The 24985-nt window shown below is 55.4% G+C and overlaps 1 protein-coding gene across 1 annotated transcript; it reads right to left on the minus strand.

The window, feature by feature from the left end:
• On the minus strand, positions 1 to 21519 carry NPHS1 (NPHS1 adhesion molecule, nephrin). The gene is made up of 22 exons (XM_034073530.1): positions 21395 to 21519; positions 20773 to 20809; positions 20515 to 20691; positions 19879 to 20004; positions 17639 to 17767; positions 17255 to 17336; positions 16631 to 16734; positions 15945 to 16057; positions 14960 to 15134; positions 14048 to 14205; positions 12050 to 12185; positions 11084 to 11148; positions 9674 to 9824; positions 7973 to 8102; positions 6855 to 7027; positions 5130 to 5270; positions 4249 to 4370; positions 3063 to 3219; positions 2327 to 2486; positions 1454 to 1656; positions 1001 to 1112; positions 1 to 184 (listed from the first exon to the last, which is right to left on the minus strand). The coding sequence occupies exons 1-22, from the start codon at positions 21395 to 21397 to the stop codon at positions 1 to 3; spliced, it is 2838 nt and encodes a 945-aa protein (XP_033929421.1). The 5' UTR covers positions 21398 to 21519.
• Between the last annotated feature and the right edge of the window lie 3466 nt (positions 21520 to 24985).

The following is a 24985-nucleotide window of genomic DNA, read 5'->3' on the forward strand; positions in this document are numbered from 1 at the left end:
TCATTGACCCCCTCCCATACCGGAAGTGACGCCACGCACGACGACGGCGTCGCTGTCGCCGCGGGCGTTGCGGGCGCGCACGGTGACGTCATAGGGCGTGGCCGGGAGGAGACCGGTCAGCGTGTGGGAGGAGTCTGACGTGATGACGTAAGAGGAAGGGGGCGGAGCCTCCGGGACACGTGCGCTGGGGGGGGAGGGGAATCCATTGGGCTCTATGTGTCTCTATGTGTCTCTATGTGTCTCTATGTCTCTCTATGGGTCTCTATGGGTCTCTATGTCTCTCTATGGGTCTCTATGTGTCTCTATGTGTCTCTATGGGTCTCTATGTGTCTCTATGGGTCTCTATGTGTCTCTATGTGTCTCTATGTGTCTCTATGTCTCTCTATGGGTCTCTATGGGTCTCTATGTCTCTCTATGGGTCTCTATGTGTCTCTATGTGTCTCTATGGGTCTCTATGTGTCTCTATGTGTCTCTATGTGTCTCTATGTGTCTCTATGTGTCTCTATGGGTCTCTATGTGTCTCTATGGGTCTCTATGTGTCTCTATGTGTCTCTATGTGTCTCTATGGGTCTCTATGTGTCTCTATGTGTCTCTATGGGTCTCTATGTGTCTCTATGGGGTCTCTATGTGTCTCTATGTGTCTCTATGGGTCTCTATGTGTCTCTATGTGTCTCTATGTGTCTCTATGTGTCTCTATGTGTCTCTATGGGTCTCTATGTGTCTCTATGGGTCTCTATGTGTCTCTATGTGTCTCTATGTGTCTCTATGTCTCTCTATGGGTCTCTATGGGTCTCTATGTCTCTCTATGGGTCTCTATGTGTCTCTATGTGTCTCTATGTGTCTCTATGTGTCTCTATGTGTCTCTATGGTCTCTATGTGTCTCTATGTGTCTCTATGTGTCTCTATGGGTCTCTATGTGTCTCTATGTGTCTCTATGTGTCTCTATGTCTCTCTATGGGTCTCTATGTGTCTCTATGTCTCTCTATGGTCCCTGCCCCACCTGAGCACGAAGCTTTGGCTGCTGCCCCCATTGAATCCAGGGCTCCAGGAGATCCGCAGGGATCTGGGGGTGGCCCCAGAGATGCGCAGGGAGTGGGGGGGGTCCGGGCGGTCTGGGGGGAGCAGGGACCAGTTAGAACCAGTTAGAAACAGGTAGAACCAGTATGGACCAGTTAGAACTGTTTAGAACCAGTTAGTATGGACCAGTATGGACCTGTTAGAACCAGTATGGATGACCAGTTAGGATGAGTATATACCAGTTAGAACCAGTATGGACCAGTATGGATCAGTATTCTTCTATTGGGTGTCCTCCCATTCATAGCCCAATATCCTCCCAGTGCATCCCAATCCATTCCCAATACATCCCAGTCTAACCCATCCCCATCCCATTCCCATCCCAGTCCCTCCCAGTCCCTCCCAGTCCCTCCCAGTCCCTCCCAGTCCCTCCCAGTACCTGCCAGCCGCAGCCGGAATCTCCTCCTCACTGTTCCCAATGGATTCCTGGCCACACACACCAGTATCCCCAGGCTCCCGTTCCCATTCCCCTCCCAGTTCCGGTACTGGGATGGTGCCTGCGCCTCAAACTGGTCCCAGTACCGGGACTGGGAGCGGAGCCGGGTCCGATACTGGCTGATGTTGGCCACGGTCAGGAGGCCGCTGGTCCAGGGGGGGTCTGACCAGTGATGCTGCTGGAACCTGATGGGAGGCACTGGGATAGACTGGGAGGGACTGGGATGGACTGGGAGGGAATGGGAATGGGATGGACTGGGATTGGGATGGGAGTGGGAGGGCAATGGGATACAACTGGGGCTGAGTGCCATTGGGTCCCATTGGGTGCCATGGGTACCATAGGGTGCTATGGGTACCATTGGGTATATTGGGTGCCATGGGTGCCATTGGGTCCCATTGGGTGCCATTGGGTGCCATTGGGTACCATTGGGTGCCATTGGGTACCATTGGGTGCCATTGGGTGCCATTGGGTACATTGGGTGCCATTGGGTGCCATTGGGTACATTGGGTGCCATTGGGTGTCACTGGGTCCCATTGGGTGCCATTGGGTGCCATTGGGTACCATTGGGTGCTATGGGTACCATTGGGTGCCATTGGGTCCCATTGGGTACCATTGGGTCCCATTGGGTGCCATTAGGTTCCATTGGGTACATTGGGTGCCAATGGGTACCATTGGGTACATTGGGTGCCATTGGGTCCCATTGGGTGCCATTGGGTGCCATTGGGTACCATTGGGTGCTATGGGTACCATTGTGTGCCATTGGGTCCCATTGGGTACCATTGGGTACCATTGGGTGCTATGGGTCCCATTGGGTACCTGCTGTCCATGGTGCTGATCGGGCTCCCCCCTTGTTCCCATTGGATCTCCACGGGGGGCACCCCCCGAGCCCGGCACCCAATGATGACGTCATCGGATCCATCGGGAACCAGCACCGGGATTGGCTCCGGATCCGGCACCGGATCCAGTTCTGGGGGGTCTGGGAATGGGAATGGGATGGGATGGGAATGGGGATGGGATGGGGATGGGATGGGATGGGATGGGGATGGGATGGGATGGGATGGGATGGGGATGGGATGGGGATGGGATGGGGATGGGATGGGATGGGGATGGGATGGGATGGGATGGGGATGGGATGGGATGGGATGGGGATGGGATGGGGATGGGATGGGGATGGGATGGGATGGGGATGGGATGGGATGGGATGGGATGGGGATGGGATGGGATGGGATGGGGATGGGATGGGGATGGGATGGGATGGGATGGGGATGGGATGGGATGGGGATGGGATGGGATGGGATGGGATGGGGATGGGATGGGATGGGGATGGGATGGGGATGGGATGGGGATGGGATGGGATGGGATGGGGATGGGATGGGATGGGGATGGGATGGGATGGGGATGGGGATGGGATGGGATGGGGATGGGATATACTGGGATGTACTGGGAATGGACTGGGATGCCCCCATTGGGTGCCCCCCATTGATGCCCATTGGCTCCCTCTGCCCCTCCCCTCTCTCCCCATTGGCTGCCCCTTGGCACCGCCCCCACTCACAGCGAATCAGGAGGCGGATGATGGCGCGGGCAGGGGGCGGGACCCCCGTGTCCACGTGACACTCGTAGGCTCCGCCCATGTCCCGTCGGGCGCGCGCGGCCCAGAGCCGACCAATGGGGACACCCCCGAGCGGCTCCAGCCCCGCGGGCAGCGACCCCTGCAGGCCGGGAGGAGACATTGGGTCCTATTGATCCTATTGGGACCCATTGGTTCCTATTGGTCCCCATTGGATCCCATTGAACCCTATTGATCCCACTGGATCCTATTGATCCCATTGGTTTCTATTGATCCCCATTGATCCCTTTGTTACCCATTGGATCCCATTGATCCCATTGGATCTTATTGATCCCATTGAGACCCATTGGATCCTATTGAACCGCATTTATCCCATTGATCCCATTGGATCCTATTGAACCCCATTAATCCTATTGGATCCCATTGAACCCTACTGATCCTATTGGGACCCATTTAATCCCATTGTACCCCATTGGATCCCAGTGGATCCCATTGGACCCCATTGATCCCATTGGATCTTATTGGACTCCATTGGATCCCATTGAACCATTGGATCCTATTGGATCCCATTGATCTCATTGAACCCCGTTGATCCTATTGGATCCCATTGGATCCTTTTAGGACCCATTGATCCCATTGGATTCCATTGAATCCCATTGGACTCCTTAGGACCCTATTGGATCCCATTGGACCCTATTACATCCAACTGGACAACTTAGGACCCCATTGGACCCCATTCAATCCCATTTGACTCCAATGGATCTCACTGGACCCTATTGGATCCCATTGGATCCTGCTGGACCCCTTAGGACCCCATTAGACCCCATTGGACCCCTTTGGACCCCATTGATCCCATTGGACCTCATTGATCCCATTGGACCTCATTGATCCCATTGAACCCCATTGGATCCCATTGATCCCATTAGACTCCATTGATCCCATTGGACTCTATTGGACCTTATTGAACCCCATTGGACCCGATTGGATCCCATTAGTCCCCATTGGACCCCACTGATCCCATTGGTCTCCATTGGACCCCATTGATCCCATTGAACCCCATTGAACCCCATTGATCCCATTGGACCCCATTGATCCCATTGAACCCCATTGATCCCATTGAACCCCATTGAACCCCATTGATCCCATTGCTCCCATTGTCCCCCTGTCCCACCAGTCGCTGCCATCGGATGCTCCCGTCCTGCAGGGGGCTCCCGTCAGCCTCACACTGCATCTCTATGGTCCCACCTTCATCCACCACCACCGGCTCTGGGGCCCGCACGATGGAGGGGGGGTCTGCGGGTCAGAGGTCAACGTCGGGGTGCTATAGGGGTGCTATAGGGTGGTATAGGGCTGCTATAATGTGCTATAGGGTGTTATATGGGTGCTATAGGGTGCTATAGGGGTGCTATAGAGATTCTATAGAGTACTATTGGGGTGCTATAGGGGTGCTATAGAGGTGCCATAGGGATGCTATAGGTCCCCATAGGGATGCCAGAGGTCCCCATAGGGATGCCATAGGATGCCATAGGTCCCCATAGATCCCCATAGGGATGCTATAGAGATGCCATAGGATACCATAGGAGGCTATAGGTCCCCATAGGATGCTATAGGGATGCCATAGGATGTCATAGGACCCCATAGTTCCCCATAGGGATGCCATAGTTCCCCATAGATCCCCATAGGATGCCATAGGGATACCATAGGATGCTATAGGGATGCCATAGGTCCCCATAGGATGCCATATGTACCCATAGGATGCTGTAGGTCCCCATAGGATGCCATAGGTCCCCATAGGGATGCTATAGGTCCCCATAGGGATGCCATAGGTCCCCATAGGATGCCATAGGGATGCCATAGGGATGTCATAGGTCCCCATAGTTCCCCATAGGGATGCCATAGGTATGCTATAGTCCCCCATAGGATGCCATAGGGATGCCATAGGTCCCCATAGGATGCTATAGGTCCCCATAGTCCCCCATAGGGATGCCATAGGCATGCTATAGTCCCCCATAGGATGCTATAGGGATGCCATAGGCTGCCCTAGGCTCTCACACTCCACGTGCAGCTCCAGGCTGGCGCTCCCGGTGCCTTCCCCATTCCCACATTGAACCCGGTAGGAGCCTGAGTCTGTCCTGGACACATTCCCGATGGACAGAGACCCCCCCGGGAGCAGCCGGAGCCGTGGGGAGGGGGCTGGGGGCACACAGAGACACATGGAGACCAATGGGGACCATTGGAGCCCATTGGAAACCATTGGAACCCCATTATATCCCATAATACCCCTTTATATCCCATAATACCCCATTATATCCCATTATGACCCATTATAACCCAATTATACCCCATTTAACCCCATTGTAACCCTATTATAACCCATTAAAACTCCATTATAACCTTATTATAACCCATTCAAACTCCATTACAACACATTGTATCCCATAATACTCCATTAGACCCCATTATAACCCTATTATATTGCATTAGAATCCCATTATACTCAATTATAACCCATTATAGCCAATTATAACCAATTATATCCCATAATACCCCATTATATCCCATTATAAATCCATTAGAACCCCATTATACCCCATTATAACCCTATTATAACCCATTAGAACCCTATTATATTCAATTATAACCCATTATATCCTCATTATACCCAATTATAACCCATTATATCCCATAATACCCCATTATATCCCGTTATAAATATGTTAGAACCCTATTATACCCCATTATAACCCCATTATAACTCATTATAACTCCATTATAACCCATTATACTCCATTATACCCCATTATACCCAATTATAATCCCGTTATAACCCCATTATAACCCAATTATACCCCATCATAGACCATTATACCCAATTATAACCCCATTATAACCCATTATAAGCCCATTATACCCCATTATACCCCATTCCATCCCATAATACCCAGTCGGGCTCCTCCACGGCTCCATGTGCAGTCCCGCAGGGGGGGGTGAGCGTCCCCCAGCACTGGCAACAGCACTTGGCTGTTCTCACGGGTGACAACCACCCCCCCGGGGGGGGAGCGAAGCAGAGGAGGGTCTGGGGGGGGAACAGCCATTGAGAACCATTGATACCCATTGGGAACCATTGATCCCATTGATAACCATTGATAGCCATTGATAACCATTGACACCCATTGATACCCATTGATAACCATTGATAACCATTGATAACCATTGATAACCATTGACACCCATTGATACCCATTGATAACCATTGATAACCATTGATACCCATTGATAACCATTGATACCCATTGATAACCATTGATAACCATTGATCCCATTGCCCCCATTGAACCCCATTGATACCCATTGATACCCATTGATCCCATTGATACCCATTGACACCCATTGATGCCCATTGATACCCATTGACACCCATTGATCCCCATTGATACCCATTGACACCCATTGAGACCCATTGATACCCATTCACACCCATTGACATCCATTGATAACCATTGCCCCCCATTTTCCCCATTGATCCCCATTGATCCCGATTACCTCATTACCTCCATTACCCATTACCCCGTTGCCCCCCATTGACCCCTGTTGATCCCATTGACTCCCATTGATCCCTGTTGAACCCTTTGATCCCCATTGCCCCCATTACCCCCATTGCCCCCATTGACCCCATTGACCCCATTGATCCCCATTGATCCCCATTGCCCCCATTGCCCCCCATGACCCCCATGACCCCATGACCCCATGACCCCATGACCCCCTGACCCCACTCACGCCTCACGCTCACTCTGTGCCCCGCCCTCACGGCCACGCCCAGGGCGGGGCTGGAGGCCACGCAGGTGATCACGTGACCCTGGTCCTGCAGCGCCACCTGCAGGCGGAGCCGTGACCCCACCGTGACCCCCCCGTGGGGGGCGGGGCTGGGGGGGAGGGGCTCTCCGGGGAGCCTGCAGAGGGATCAATGGGGATCAATGGGGATCAATGGGGGTCAATGGGGGCAATGGGGATCAATGGGGGTCAATGGGGTCAATGGGGTCAATGGGGATCAATGGGGATCAATGGGGATCAATGGGGGTCAATGGGGTCAATGGGGATCAATGGGGATCAATGGGGTCAATGGGGGTCAATGGGGATCAATGGGGATCAATGGGGATCAATGGGGGTCAATGGGGTCAATGGGGATCAATGGGGATCAATGGGGATCAATGGGAATCAATGGGGTCAATGGGGATCAATGGGGATGGATGGGGGCTATGGGGATCAATGGGGATCAATGGGGCTATGGGGGGATATGGGGCTATGGGGATCAATGGGGGTCAATGGGGATCAATGGGGATCAATGGGGATCAATGGGGATCAATGGGGACTATGGGGATCAATGGGGATCAATGGGGATCAATGGGGTCTATGGGGATCAATGGGGTCCATGGGTATCAATGGGGATCAATGGGGGCTATGGGGCTATGGGGGTATGGGGTCTATGGGGGTAATGGGGGGATATGGGGGGATAATGGGGTTCTATGGGGGGCAGTGGGGGGTAATGGGCGACTATGGTGTCTATTGGGGGCTATGGCACTCTATGGGGTCCATGGGGTCTATGGGTCTCTATAGATCTGTATGGGGTTCTATGGCTTCTGTGGGGGGCTATGGGGTGTCTATGGGGGCCTATGGGAGGCTATGGGGTCTATGGGGTCTCTGTTGGGCTCTATGGGGATCTATGGGGTCTATGGGGGACTATAGCATCTATGGGGTCTATGGGGGGCTATGGGACTCTGTGTCTCTATGTGTCTCTATGTGTCTCTATGTGTCTCTATGTGTCTCTATGTGTCTCTATGTGTCTCTATGGGTCTCTATGGTCTCTATGGGTCCCTATGTGTCTCTATGACACCCACGTCTGTCCTCGGTGCTCCCAGCTCAGCTGGGCTGGGGGGTTGCTGCTCCCAGTGGTGCACGTGAGCTGCAGACGCTGCCCCACACGTGGCTCCCGTGGGGCAGCTGTGATGGAGACAGAATCGGGGGGGACTGGGGGAGAGACACAGAGAGACATAGAGACCCCATAGCACCCCATAGATTCTATAGACTCCCATAGACTCCCATAGACCCCATAGACTCCCATAGAGCCCCATAGACCCTCATAGACCCCATAGACCCCCATAGACCCCATAGACTCCCATTGAGTCTCATAGACCCCCATAGAGGCCCATAGACTCCCATAGATCCCCATAGACCCCCATAGACACCCATAGACCCCCATAGACCCCCATAGACTCCCATTGACTCCCATAGTAACCATAGACTCCCATAGACCCCATAGACCCCCATAGACTCCCATAGACCCCATAGACCCCATAGACCCCCATTGACTCCCATAGACCCCATAGACCCCCATAGACTCCCATAGACACCATAGACCCTATAGACTCCCATAGACCCCCATAGACCCCCATAGACCCCCATAGAGCCCCATAGACCCCATAGACCCCCATAGACCCCCATAGACTCCCATAGACTCCATAGACCCCCATAGACCCCATAGACTCCATAGACTCCCATAGACTCCCATAGACTCCATAGACCCCCATAGACCCCATAGACTCCATAGACACCATAGACTCCCATAGACTCCCATAGACTCCCATTGACTCCCATAGTGACCATAGAGCCCCACAGACCCCATAGACTCCCATAGACCCCCATAGACCCCATAGTCTCCCATAGACCCCCATAGACCCCCATAGACCCCATAGACCCCCATAGACCCCCATAGACCCCCATTGACTCCCATAGACCCCCATAGACCCTCAAAGACCCCATAGACCCCCATAGACTCCCATAGACCCCCATAGAGTCCCATAGACCCCCATAAACTCCCATAGACTCCCATAGACCCCCATAGACCCCCATAGACCCCATAGACTCCCATAGACCCCCATAGACCCCCATAGACACCATAGACCCCCATAGACTCCCATAGTCCCCCATAGACTCCCATAGTCCCCCATAGACTCCCATAGACCCCATAGACCCCCATAGACTCCCATAGTCCCCCATAGACACCCATAGACCCCCATAGACCCCATAGACCCTATAGACCCCATAGACCCCCATGGACCCCCATAGACCCCATAGACACCCATAGACCCCATAGACCCCCATAGACCCCCGTAGACCCCATAGACACCCATAGACTCCCATAGACCCCATAGACCCCCATAGACCCCCGTAGACCCCATAGACCCCCATAGACCCCCATAGACCCCATAGTCCCCCATAGAGTCCCATAGACCCTATAGACCCCCATAGACTCCCATTGACTCCCATAGTAACCATAGAGTCCCGCAGTGACCATAGAGTCCCATAGACACCATAGACCCCCATAGACCCCCGTAGACCCCATAGACCCCCATAGACCCCCGTAGACCCCATAGACACCCATAGACTCCCATAGACCCCATAGACCCCCATAGACCCCCGTAGACCCCATAGACTCCCATAGACCCCCATAGACTCCCATAGTGACCATAGAGTCCCATAGAGTCCCATAGACTCCCATAGACACCATAGAGCGGCGCAGTGGGCAGAGCGGCGCTCACACAGGACCCGGATGTGGGCTGTGGCCCTGGGCGCCCCCTGGCGGTGGGCGGAGTCACTGCAGGTGAAGGCAGCTCCGTTGTCGCTCGGGCGCATGCGCAGCTCCAGATCCCGCCCCCAGCCCGGGAGCGGCTCCTGCAGCGGGCGGCCCTCCTGCCGGACCAGTACGGACCAGTTAGAACCAGTATAGACCAGTACGGACCAGTTAGAACCAGTATAGACCAGTACGGACCAGTACGGACCAGTATGGAACAGTTAGAACCAGTACGGACCGGTATGGACCAGTAGGGACCGGTACGGACCAGTATAACCAGTACGGACCAGTGCGGACCAGTGCGGACCAGTATGGAACAGTATGGAACAGTTAGAACCAGTATGGAACAGTATAGACCAGTATGGACCAGTATGGAGCAGTGTGGACCAGTATGGAACAGTATGGAACAGTATGGAACAGTATGGAGAGTATGGACCAGTATAGACCGGTATGGGACAGTAGGGACCAGTACAGACCAGTATGGAACAGTATGGACCAGTATAGACCAGTATGGAACAGTATAGACCAGTATGGAACAGTATGGACCAGTATGGGACAGTATAGACCAGTATAGACCAGTATGGGACAGTATGGGACAGTATGGAACAGTATAGACCAGTATGGAACAGTATGGGACAGTATGGACCAGTATAGACCAGTATAGACCAGTATGGACCAGTATGGGACAGTATGGAACAGTATAGACCAGTATGGAACAGTATGGAACAGTATGGACCAGTTAGAACCAATACAGACTGGTATGGAACAGTACGGAACAGTATGGAGAGTATGGACCAGTATAGACCGGTATGGGACAGTACGGACCAGTATAGACCAGTAGGGACCAGTATGGAACAGTAGGGACTAGTATGGACCAGTTAGAACTGGTTAGAACCAGTATGGAACAGTATGGAACAGTATGGACCAGTATGGAACAGTAGGGACCAGATAGAACCAGTATGGAACAGTTAGAACCAGTTAGAACTGGTTAAAACAAGTATGGAGAAGTATGTACCAGTATGGACCAGTACTGACCAATTAGAAACAGTTAGAACTGGTTAGAACCAGTTAGAAACTGTATGGACCAGTTGGTACTGATTAGAACCAGTTAGAAATTGTATGGGCCAGTATGGCCCAGTTAGCACCAGTATGGCCCAGTTAGAACCAGTATGGCCCAGTTACAACCAGTATGGCCCAGTTAGAACCAGTATGGCCCAGTTACAACCAGTATGGCCCAGTTAGAACCAGTATGGACCAGTTAGCACCAGTATGGCCCAGTTAGCACCAGTATATCCCATCCCACCCCATTGGCTCCCACCTTGCTCCAGACCAGCCTGGGGGGCGGGTGCCCCCCCCGCGCATGGCACCCCAGCCTCACCAGCGCCCCCACCTGGAACGAGGCGTTGGGGGGAGGGGCCTCGACCCACAGGGAATCGGGGGGGTCTGGGGGGCAGAGAGGGGACACAGACACATTGAACCCCATTGAACCCCATTGAGTCCCATTGAGTTCCATTGAACCCCATTGAACCCAATGAGTCCTATTAAACCCCACTGAACCCCATTGATCCCCATTGAGTCTCTTTGAACCCCATTGAACCCTATGGAGTCCCACTGACCCCATTGATCCCCACTGAGTCCCATTGAACCCCATTGACCCCCACTGAACCCCATTGAGTCCCATTGACCCAATTGAACCCCATTGAGTCTCATTGAGCCCCAATGAACCCCATTGACCCCCATTGAACCGCATTGAGTCCCATTGAACCCCACTGACCCCATTGAGTCCCATTAAACCCCATTGAGTCCCATTGACACCATTGAGTGCCACTGAACCCCATTGACCCCCATTCAACCCCAGTGAGTCCCATTGAACCCCATTGACCCCATTGAGTCCCATTGAACCCCACTGAGCTCCATTGAACCCCATTGACCCCACTGAGTTCCAGTGAACCCCATTGAGTCCCAATGAACCCCATTGAACCCCACTGAGTCCCATTGACCTCATTGGTCCCCATTGAGTCCCATTGAACCCTATTGAACCCCATTGAGTCCCATTGAACCCCATTGACCCCCATTGAGTCCCAAACACCCCATTGAGTTCCATTGAACCCCATTAAACCCCATTGACCCCATTGAGTCCCATTGAACCCCATTGAATCCCATTGACCCCATTAAGTCCCATTGAACCCCATTCAGTCCCATTCAGCCCCATTGAACCCCATTGAGTCCCATTGACCCCACTGACACCATTGAGTCCCACTGAACCCCATTGAGTCCTATTCAGCCCCATTGACCCCATTGCCCCCCATTGCTCCCCACTGCCCCCCCTGCCCCAGAGGCTCACGGGTGATGCTCAGAACGAGGCTGGCTCTGGCCACGCCCACCGCCGTGACCGCCTCGCACACCAGGGGGCGCCCGTGGTCAATGCGACGTGCGATGAACGTCAGGTTTGATGACGTCACTGAGCCCCCCCCCGGAGCCTGCGGCCAATGAGTGAGACCCATTGAGACCCATTGAGACCCATTGATGCCCATTGAGAACCATTGAAACCCATTGAGACCCATTGATACCCATTGAGATCCATTGAGACCCATTGAGATCCATTGAGACCCATTGAGACCCATTGATGCCCATTGAGACCCATTGAGACCCATTGACACCCATTGATACCCATTGAGACCCATTGAGACCCATTGACACCCATTGATAACCATTGATACCCATTGATACCTATTGATACCTATTGATACCCATTGAGACTCATTGAGACCCATTGAGACTCATTGACACCCATTGAAACCCATTGAGAACCATTGAGACCCATTGAGAACCATTGACACCCATTGACACCCATTGAGACCCATTGAGACCCATTGAGACCCATTGAGACCCATTGAGACCCATTGAGACCCATTGACACCCATTGAGACTCATTGAGACCCATTGAGACCCATTGAGACCCATTGGTACCCATTGAGACCCATTGAGACCCATTGACACCCATTGAGACCCATTGACACCCATTGATACCCATTGAGAACCATTGATACCCATTGAGACCCATTGAGACCCATTGAGACCCATTGATACCCATTGAGACCCATTGATACCCATTGACACCCATTGATACCATTGATACCCATTGAGACCCATTGACACCCATTGAGACCCATTGAGACCCATTGAGAACCATTGATACCCATTGAGACCCATTGATACCCGTTGACACCCATTGATGCCCATTGACACCCATTGATACCCACTGAGACCCATTGACCCCACTGAGACCCATTGATCCTCATTGATCCCCATTAACCCCCTTATAAACCCCCATAGACCCCTATTGACCCCTCTATTGAGCCCTATGGACTACCCCATAGACCCCCATTAACCCCCCTTAGACCTCCATTAACCCCCTATAAACTCCCCCATAGACCCCATTAACACCCCCCATTAACCCCCCATTAACCCCGTATAGACTACACATGGACCCCATTAACCCCCTATAAAATCCCCCATTGAACCCCATAGACTCCCCCAAGACCCCCATTAACACCCCCATTAACCCCCCATTGACCCATTAACCCCCTATAGACTCTCCCATAGACCCGCATTAACCCCCATAGACTCCTCCCTACACACCCATTAACACCATAAATTAACCCCCCATTGACCCTGCCATTAACCTCCCATTAACCCCCTATAGGTCACCCATAGACCCCCATTAAGGCCCTATAGACACCCCCCATAGACCCCCATTACCCCCATAGACCCCCATTAACCCCCCATTACCCCCCACAGACCCCATTACTCCCCATAGACCCCATTACCCCCCATAGACCCCCATAGACCCCCATAGACCCAATTACCCCCCATAGACCCCCATAGACCCCCATTATCCCCCCATATCCCCCATAGACCCCCATAGACCCCATTACCCCATAGACCCCATTACCCCCCATAAACCCCCATTACACCCCCATAGACCCCATATACCCCCATAGACCCCATTACCCCCCATAGACCCCCATTAACCCCCCATTACCCCCCATAGACCCCCATATACCCCCCATAGACCCCATTACCCCCATAGACCCCATTACCCCCCCATAGACCCCCATATACCCCCATTACCCCCCATATACCCCCATTACCCCCCATAGACCCCCATAGCCCCCCATTACCCCCCATAGACCCCATATACCCCCATATACCCCCATAGCCCCCCATTACCCCCCATAGACCCCATATACCCCCATATACCCCCATTACCCCCCATTACCCCCATAGACCCCCATATCCCCCCATTACCCCCCATATCCCCCCATAGCCCCCCATTAACCGGCTCGGTGCTGCTCTGGCTGGCGCTCAGCTCGCGGCCGCGCAGCCACCAGCGCACACGCGCGGGGGGGCGGCTGGGGGCGCTGGAGCACGTGACCGTCACCGACTCGTTCTCGGCGCCAACCCGCGGGCCCAGCAGGGTCACGTGGGAGGGGGGGTCTGGGGACAGGGACACGTGACTCATGGGGACACAGAGAGACACATAGAGACCCCATAGACACCCCATAGAGACACATAGAGATCCCATAGGGACACATAGAGACCCCATAGAGACCCATAGAGACCCATAGAGATCCATAGAGACCCATAGAGACCCATAGAGATCCATAGAGACCCATAGAGACACATAGAGATCCATAGAGACCCATAGAGAGCCATAGAGATCCATAGAGACCCATAGAGAGCCATAGAGATCCATAGAGACCCATAGAGACACATAGAGACACATAGAGACCCTTTGGGACCCTTTGGGACCCATAGAGACCCCATAGGAACCCATAGAGACCTCATAGAGACCCATAGAGACCCATAGGGACCCCATAGAGCCCCCATAGAGACCCCATAGAGACCCTTTGGGACCCACAGAGACCCATAGAGACCCATAGAGAGCCACAGAGTCCCCATAGAGACCCAAAGAACCACATTGGGACCCATATAGATGTATAGAGACCCCAAAGAGACCCAAAGAGACCTCATAGAGACCCATACAGACCCACAGAGACCCCATAGAGACCCACAGAGGCCCATTGGGTCCCATAGAGATCCATAGAGACCCCATAGAGACCCCATAGAGGACCCATAGAGACCCCATAGAGAGATACCCATAGAGGCCCCACAGAACCCCATAGAACCCCATAGACCCCCATAGATCCCCATATCTCCCCATAGCCCCCCCAGCCCCCCATTCTCTCACAGGTGACATGCAGGGTGACGCTGGCGCTCCCCCCGTCCTGCAGGGGGGGCTGTGTGTGCACACGGCACCGCAGGGTGGCGCCATCGTCCCCCCGGGTCACGGACAGGGTCAGGGGGCTCCGGGTCACAGACAGGGGGCGCTGGGACACCCACGGGGCGGGGAGAGGCCTCCCGTCCTGCAGGGGGCGACATGGACACCAATGGGACCCATTGACACCCATTGAGAGCCATTGAGACCCATTGAGACCCATTGATACTCATTGACATCCATTGATACCCATTGATACCATTGATACCCATTGAGACCCATTGGGATCCATTGATACCATTGATAACCATTGGTACCCATTGAGAACCATTGATAGCCATTGATACCCATTGATGCCCATTGATACCCACTGATACCCATTGATACCCATTGACGCCCATTGATACCCATTGACACCCATTGATACCCATTGAGAACCATTGAGAACCATTGATACCCATTGACACCCATTGATACCCATTGATACCCATTGATACCCATTGATACCCATTGATACCCATTGATACACACTGATACCCATTGATACCCATTGATGCCATTGATACCCATTGATACCCATTGACCCCATTGACCCCATTGATACCTATTCACCCCATTGACACCCACTGACAACCATTGATACCCTTTGACCCCATTGACACCCATTGACACCCATTGATACCCATTGATACCCATTGATACCCATTGACCCCATTGATACCTATTCACCCCATTGACACCCACTGACAACCATTGATACCCTTTGACCCCATTGACACCCATTGATACCCATTGATACCCATTGATACCCATTGACACCCATTGATACCCGATACCCACTGATACCCATTGACACCCAGTGACCCATTGACACCCATTGATAACCATTGATACCCATTGACACCCATTGACGCCCACTGCCCCTCACCACGCCCATTACCCCTATTACCCCCATTACCTTGTCCCAGTGGAGGCTGGGGGGTGGGTTCCCCCCCCGTACAACGCACACCAGCTCCAGTTTGTCCCCCACCCGCACGTGGGGTGAAACCAGTCCCTCAATGGTGGGGGGGCCTGGGGGGACTGGGGGCAATGGGTTAGAATGGGGGGCAATGGTGGGGACCATTGGGGGTCAATGGGGGGTTCATTGGGTTCAATGGGGGGGGACCATGGGGTCTATGGGGAGTCCATTGGGGTCAATGGGGGGGACCATTGGGGGTCAATGTGGGGTTTCATTGGGATCAATGGGGGGTCCATGGGGGTCAATGGGGTGTGTCAATGGGGGGTCTTTAAGGGTCAATGGGGGGGTCCGTGGGGGTCAATGGGGGCGTCTATGGGTGAGTCCATGGGGTTCAATGTGGGGTTTCATTGGGGTTAATGGAGGGGTCCATGAGGGTCAGTGGGGGGGTCAATGGGGGTCCATGGGGGTCAATGGGGGGGGTCCATGGGGGGTCAATGGGGGGTGTCAATGGGGGGTTAATGGGGTCAATGGGGGGGTCATTGTGGGACAATGGGGGGATGTCAATGGGGGGTCAACGGGGGTCTATGGGGGGGTCAATGGATGTCAATGAGGGTCAATGGGGATCAATGGGGATCAATGGGGATCAATAGGGGTCAATGGGGATCAATGGGGGTGCTGGTACCCACAGAGCACATCCAGGGTGAGCGCGGCCTCAGTGGGGGCAGCCCCAGCCTCATTGGATGCAGTGCAGAGCAGGCGCTGTCCATGGTGCTGGTGCTGGGGGATCAGCCTGGGGCAATGGGGGCAATGGGATCAATGGGACTCAATGGGGCTCAATGGTGGGCAATGGGATTCAATGGGGCAAAATGGGGGTCAATGGGGCTCAATGGGTCTCAATGGGACTCAATGGGTTCAAAGGGGTTCAATGGGGATCAATGGATGCAATGGGGTTCAATGGGACTCAATGGACTCAATGGAACTCAAAGTTACTCAACGGGACTCAATGGGACTCAATGGAACTCAACGGACTCAATGGGGTTCAATGGGACTCAATGGGACTCAATGGGGTTCAATGGGGTTCAATGGGGCTCAATGGACTCAATGGAACTCAATGGGGTCAATGGAACTTAATGGGCCTCAATGTACTCAATGGAACTTATATGGGACCATATAGACCATACTGGTCTATACTGGTGTATACTTGTCCATACTGGTCTATATTGGTCTATACTGGCCAATACTGGTTTATACTGGTCTATACTGGTCCATACTGTTCCATACTGGTCTATACTGGTCTAGGGAGCCCTCACCTGATTGTGACCTCGGCGCTGCTCAGTTTCGGGTGGGAGCCCTCGAAGATGCGCGGGGAGACATCGGGCAGCGGCTCCCCCCCTGTGCCAAAAACAACCCAAAACAGCCCAAAATGACCCCAAAACAGCCCAAAATCAACCCAAAATCACCCTAAAACAGTCAAAATCACCCCAAAATCATCCCAAATCCTCCCAATTCCACCCCCAAGGACCCCAAATTGACCTAAAGGGACCCCAAATGATCCTAAATCCATCAAAATGACCCAAAATGTCCCAAAATGACCCAAAACGGACCCAAAATGACCCAAAACAGACCCAAAATGACCCCATCTCCCTCCCTCCCCCCCCCCCCCCCCCCCCCCCCCGCGGACGCGATGACGTCACCGAGGGTGAGGACGAGGCGGGGGGCGGGGCGTGCGTCGTGGGCGTGGCAGCGCACGTGGACCTCGGCCCCGCCCACCCACGGCAGCTCCGAGCCCGGGGGCAGCTCCAGAGTGGGGGGTCCGGGAGGGACTGGGGGGGGGAGACATATAGAGACCCTATAGCAACCTATAGAGACCTATAGACACCCTATAGAAACCTATAAAGACCTATAGAGATTCCATAGAAAAGTATAGAGACCCTATAGTGACCCTATAGAGACCCATAGAGACCTATAGAGACCCCATCCCCATCCCATTCCCATCCCCATCCCCATCTCATCCCACTCCCGTTATCCCATTCCCGTTACCCCATTCCCATTACCCCATCCCCGTTATCCCATCCCCATTATCCCATTCCCATTATCCCATTCCCATTACCCCATCCCCGTTACCCCATTCCCATTACCCCATCCCCGTTATCCCATCCCCATTATCCCATTCCCATTACCCCATCCCCGTTACCCCATTCCCATTATCCCATTCCCATTATCCCATCCCCGTTATCCCATCCCCGTTATCCCATCCCCGTTACCCCATTCCCATTATCCCATTCCCATTATCCCATTCCCATTACCCCATTCCCATTACCCCATCCCCGTTACCCCATCCCCGTTATCCCATTCCCATTATCCCATTCCCGTTATCCCATCCCCGTTATCCCATCCCCGTTACCCCATTCCCATTATCCCATTCCCATTATCCCATTCCCATTACCCCATTCCCATTACCCCATCCCCGTTATCCCACTCCCATTATCCCATTCCCATTACCCCATTCCCATTATCCCCATCCCCATTATCCCCATCCCCATTATCCCCATCCCCATTACCCCATTCCCATTACCCCATTCCCATTATCCCCATCCCCATTATCCCCATCCCCATTATCCCCATTCCCATTATCCCATTCCCATTACCCCATTCCCATTACCCCATTCCCATTATCCCATTATCCCATCCCCATTACCCCATTCCCATTACCCCATCCCCATTATCCCCATTCCCATTATCCCATTCCCATTACCCCATCCCCATTATCCCCATTCCCATTATCCCATCCCCGTTATCCCATTCCCGTTACCCATTCCCATTATCCCATTCCCATTATCCCCATTCCCATTACCCCATCTCCATTATCCCATTCCCATTATCCCATTCCCATTATCCCCACTCCCGTTATCCCATCCCCATTATCCCATTCCCATTACCCCATTCCCATTATCCCATTCCCATTATCCCATCCCCGTTATCCCACTCCCGTTATCCCATCCCCATTATACCATCCCCATTACCCCATTCCCATTACCCCATCCTCATTATCCCATTCCCATTACCCCATTCCCATTACCCCATTCCCATTACCCCATTCCCATTACCCCATCCCCATTATCCCATTCCCATTACCCCATTCCCATTACCCCATCCCCATTATCCCCATTCCCATTACCCCATCCCCATTACCCCATTCCCATTATCCCATGCCCGTTATCCCACTCCCATTATCCCCATTACCCCATCCCCATTACCCCATTCCCATTATCCCCATTCCCATTACCCCATCCCCATTACCCCATTCCCATTATCCCATGCCCGTTATCCCACTCCCATTATCCCCATTACCCCATCCCCATTATCCCCATTCCCATTACCCCATCCCCATTACCCCATTCCCATTATCCCATGCCCGTTATCCCACTCCCATTATCCCCATTACCCCATCCCCATTATCCCCATTCCCATTATCCCATTCCCGTTACCCCATTCCCATTATCCCATCCCCATTACCCCATTCCCATTATCCCATCCCCATTACCCCATCCCCATTATCCCATTCCCGTTATCCCCATTCCCATTACCCCATCCCCATTATCCCATTCCCATTATCCCATTCCCATTACCCCATCCCCATTATCCCATTCCCATTATCCCATTCCCATTATCCCATCCCCATTATCCCATTCCCATTATCCATTCCCATTATCCCATTCCAATTATCCCCATCCCCATTATCCCCATTCCCATTATCCCATCCCCATTACCCCATTCCCATTATCCCCGTTCCCATTATCCCCATTCCCATTACCCCATTCCCATTATCCCCATCCCCATTATCCCATCCCCATCCCCATCCCATTCCTGTTATCCCATCCCAGTTATCCCATCCCCGTTATCCCATCCCCATTATCCCCATCCCATCCCATACCCATCACCCGCAGCTGGACGGGTCTGGACGCTCGGGGGGGGCTGCTCCCGTTGCCCCCCCCCGCTTGGCACTCGAAGGTGGCATCGTCCTCCAGCTGCACCCCCCGGATGCGGAGGTGGTACTGCCCTGACGAGGCCACGCCCCCTCATCAGACCACGCCCCCTCCTTAAGCCCCGCCCCTGTTTAAGCCCCGCCCACCTCGGTTTGGGTCTCCAGCCAATCGGTATCGGGGGTGGGCGGCGGTGGGCGGGGCCCCGAGGAGCCCATCCCTCGCCCACTGCGCGGCCACGCCCCCTCGTTAAACCACGCCCCCTCCCTTAACCACGCCCCCTGTTTAAGCCCCGCCCACCTCGTTGTGGGTCTCCAGCCAATCGGTATCGGGGGTGGGCGGCGGTGGGCGGGGCTCCCAGGAGGAGCCCGTCCCTCGCCCACGCCCCCTCATTAAGCCCCGCCCCCTGTTCAAGCCCCACCCCCTGTTTAAGCCCCGCCCACCTCGTGTCTGGTCTCCAGCCAATCGGTAGCGAGGGTGAGCGGCGGTGGGCGGGGCTCCGAGGAGGAGCCCGTCCCTCGCCCACGCCCCCACATTAAGCCACGCCCCCCTCTTTAAGCCCCACCCCCTGTTTAAGCCCCGCCCACCTCGTGTCTGGTCTCCAGCCAATCGGTATCGCGGGTGGGCGGCGGTGGGCGGGGCCCCGAGGAGGAGCCCGTCCCTCGCCCACTGCGCGGCCACGCCCCCCCGCACGGCACAGCGGAGCTCCGCCTCCCCGCCCAGCGCCGCGCTCCCATTGGTCGGCTCCTCCACGAAGGGCGTGGCTAAGGCAGAGGGAGGGGAGGGGCTTGAGGAGGCTCCGCCCACAATAGCGGGGGGGGGGAGGGTCACGTGGGAACGCTCACCTGTTACCCCGGCAACCAGCAGAGCCAACAGCAGCTCCTCCAGGGGGGTCAAAGGGTCACAGGGGGTCACGACCCCAATTGCCCCCCCCCATTTACCCCCCCATAGGCCCCCATTTACCCTCAATTGCCCCCATAGGCCCTTATTTACCCCCCCAATTGCCCCCCTAGGGCCCCATTTACCCCCCATTTGCCCCCATAGGCCTCCATTTACCCCCCCAATTGCCCCCTTAAGCCCCCATTTACCCCTCCAATTGCCCCCATAGACCCCCATTTACCCCCACCAATTGCACCCCCACCTCCCATTTACACCTCTAGGACCCCATTTACCCCCCCAATTGCCCCCCACCCATCACTTACCCCCCCAATTGCCCCCATAGGCCCCCATTTACCACCCCAATTGCCCCCTTAAGCCCCCATTTATCCCCCAATTGCCACTATAGGACCCCATTTACCCCCCAGTTGCCCCATAGGCCCCCATTTATCCCCTCAATTGCCCCCATAGACCCCCATTTACCCCCTCAATTGCCCCCCACCCCACATTTACCCCCCCAAATGCCCCCATAGACCCCCATTTACCCCCCAATTGCCCCCCCCCCGTTATTTGCCCCCCTCCGACCCCCACCATGGTTGGCTCCGGTCTGGTGGGTGCCCCCCCCCCCAGCGCTGGGTTCCCAATGGAGGGGGCGGGGCTAACGCTGGCCCCGCCCCCGAGCCGGGCGCTGATTGGCTGCTGAGGAATGCGGGGAATGCGGGGGGGGGACAGGGATAGGGAGGGGAGGGGGGGGCCCTATGGGGCACAGGGGACATAAAGAGCCCTATAGGGACCTATAGCATCCCATAGGGACCCATAGGACACCCTATGGGGCCCATAGCATCCCCTATGGGACCCACAGCACCCCATAATCACCCATAGGACCCCTATAGGGACCCATAGCATCCCCTATAGGACCCACAGCACCCCATAATCGCCCATAGGACCCCTATAGGGACCCATAGCATCCCCTATGGGACCCACAGCACCCCACAGTCACACATAGGACCCCTATAGGGACCCATAGCATCCCCTATGGGACCCCAAACCCCCCATGGGCCCCCCTATGGCACCCTATAGTGACCCATAACCCCCTATAGGGACACATAGCACCCCCATAGGGACCCAATCACACTCTATAGGGACCCATTGACCCCCTAGATGGACACATAGCACCTCTATAGGGACCTCATCACCCCACACAGGCCCCCATCGCCCCCTATAGGACCCCCATCACCCCCTATATGGACCCATAGCACCCCCATAGGCCCCCCATTAACTCCTATAGACCCTCATTCACCCCCTATAGGACCCCCATTACCCCATATGGACCCCCCATTCACCCTTATAGAGCCCCCATCACCCCCTATATGGACCCATAGCACCCCTATAGGGACCCATAGAACCCCCATAGACTCCCCATTTACCCCTATAGGCCCCCATTGCCCCTATAGGCCCCATTACCCATAACCCCCCTCGTCCGCAACGCCTCATGGTCCCCGTAGTCCTCCCCCCGCCCTCCCTATCCCATACTGCCCCGCGCGCCTGCAACTCCCACCCCCCCTCTCCTATTGGCCGCCTCCCCCTAGGCCCCGCCCCCCTCGCGTGGCTCCTCCTATCAGCGCCTCCCCGCCCCTCTTAGCCCCGCCCGGTGGGCGGAGCTCCCCTCAGAACGCCAAGATGGCGGCGGGCGGCGGAGGCTCCGCCGGCTCCGGCTCCGCTCCGGGCCGAGGCCGGTTCCCGGCGAGGCCTCCGCGGGGCCCAACGAGGCCTTGGCCGGTCCCTCGGATCCGGACACCGCTGCTGGAGCCGCCGCAGGCCCCGAACCGAGCTCCGGACCCGGCTCCGGTATCGGATCCACCGCAGGCCCCGACCCGAGCTCCGGACCCGGCTCCGGTACCGGATCCACCGCAGGCCCCGACCCGAGCTCCGGACCCGGCTCCGGTACCGGACCCGACGCTCGCGGCCTTGGTGGGCCTGGCCCGAGGCCTGAGGAGGCTGCGGGAGATGCTGGGGACGAGCGGGGAGAGGAGGAGGAGGAGGGTGAGGAGGGGGGGGGGAGATGGGGCAATGGGGCTATGGGACAATGGGGCGGTTATGGGGCAATGGGGGATGTTATGGGGCTGCTATGGGTCAATAGGGGGCGTTTATGAGGCAATGATACTATGTGGCAGTGGGGGCAATGGGGTTGTTATGCGTCAATGGGTGAATGTTATGGGTCAGTGGGGGCAATGGGGCAGTTATGGGGCACTGGGGCTGTTATGGGGTAATGGGGGCAATGGGACGCAATGGGGGAAATGGGGCGGTTATGTTGTAATTGGGGGCTATGGGGCTGTTATGGCATAATGGGGGGGAATGGGGCGGTTATGGGGTAATGGGGGCAATGGGGTGGTTATGGGGCAATGTGGCAGTTATGGGTCAATGGGCGCAGTTATGGTGCTTTTGTGGGTCAATAAGGGGCAGTTATGGGGCTGTTATGGGTCAATGGGGAATGTTGTGGGGTTGTTATGGAACAATGGGAGGCAATGGGGCAGTTATGGGGTAATGGGGGGTTATGGGGAGGTTATGGGTCAATCGGGGCAGTTATGGGGCTTTTATGGGTCAATGGGGGTAGTTATGGGGCTGTTATAGGTCAATAGGGGGATGTTATTGGCTATTATGGGTCAATAGGGACCAGTTTTGGGACTGTTATGGGTCAATGGATAGATGTTATGGGTCAGTTGGGGGTCAATGGGGGACCCCTCTATCCCCTGCTATCCCCCACACCCCCCATCAAAGGGGCGTGGCCTGTGACGGCCATGGGCGTGGCTAATGCTGCTCTCCCCCAATAGGAGGAGTTCTTGGGCTTCCCCCCTGATGATGTCACCCCCCCACGTGGGCCCCCCCCGCCGCTCCCTGAGAGGTCAGTGCAAGCCCCGCCCCCTTTAAACCCCTCCCCTTTAAGCTCCACTCTTTTAAAACCCATCCCATTTAAGCCCCGCCCCCTTAAACACCACCCCTTTAGACCCCTCCCATTTAAGCCCTGCCCTTTTAAACCCCACCTCCTTTAAGCCCAGCCCCCTTTTAACCCCACCCCCTTTAGACACCTCCCATTTAAGCCCCGCCCCTTTAAGCCCCGCCCCTTTAAACCCCACCCCCTTTAAGCCCAGCCCCCTTTAAACCCCATCCCTTTAGACCTCTCCCATTTAATCCCCACCCCCTTTAAACCCCACCCTTTTAATCCCCTCCCCTTTAAGCTCCACCCCTTTAAACCCTTCCCATTTAAGCCTTGCCCCTTTAAACTCCACCCCTTTAGGCCCCTCCCCTTTAAGCACCACCCCTTTAAGCCCCGCCCCCTTTAAGCCCCGCCCCTTTAAGCCCCGCCCCTCTCACCTCTCCCCTTCCCCCCCCACAGGCACCCTCGGGGCTCCCCCCTCCCCCCTCCGCTCCCCCTCCCCCCCCAAGCGTGGGGGGCGTGGCCGCAGGAGGGGGCGTGGCCGCGGGGGGGCGGGGCTTGGGACCCTGCGCCAGTTCCGGGGACCCCTGGTGAGCACCCGCTCGGCCAGAGCCATCCGGATCCCACAGCGCTTTGCACCCATGGGTGCTGAGGGCATGGAGCCTATGGCACCTATGGGTGATGAGGGGGAGGGGTCACTGACACCCATGGGTGCTGAGGGCATGGAGCCTATGACACCCATGGGTGCTGAGGGCATGGAGCCTATGGCACCCATGGGTGCTGAGGGCATGGAGCCTATGGCACCCATGGGTGCTGAGGGCATGGAGCCTATGGCACCTATGGGTGCTGAGGGGGTGGAGCCTATGGCACCTATGGGTGCTGAGGGCATGGAGCCTATGGCACCCATGGGTGCTGAGGGCATGGAGCCTATGGCACCTATGGGTGCTGAGGGGGTGGAGCCTATGGCACCTATGGGTGCTGAGGGCATGGAGCCTATGGCACCTATGGGTGAGGATGGGAATGACCCTGTGACACCCATGGGTGCTGATAGGATGGAGCTGAGGGCACCCATGGGTGCTGAGGGCATGGAGCCTATGGCACCCATGGGTGCTGAGGGCATGGAGCCTATGGCACCCATGGGTGATGATGGGAATGACCCTGTGACACCCATGGGTACTGAGGGGGGGGTGTCAGTGACACCCATGGGTGCTGAGGGGATGGAGCCGATGGTACCCATGGGTGCTGAG

Source organism: Melopsittacus undulatus, assembly GCF_012275295.1.
Source record: "Melopsittacus undulatus isolate bMelUnd1 chromosome 26 unlocalized genomic scaffold, bMelUnd1.mat.Z SUPER_26_unloc_1, whole genome shotgun sequence".
Classification (NCBI taxonomy): Eukaryota; Metazoa; Chordata; class Aves; order Psittaciformes; family Psittaculidae; genus Melopsittacus; species Melopsittacus undulatus.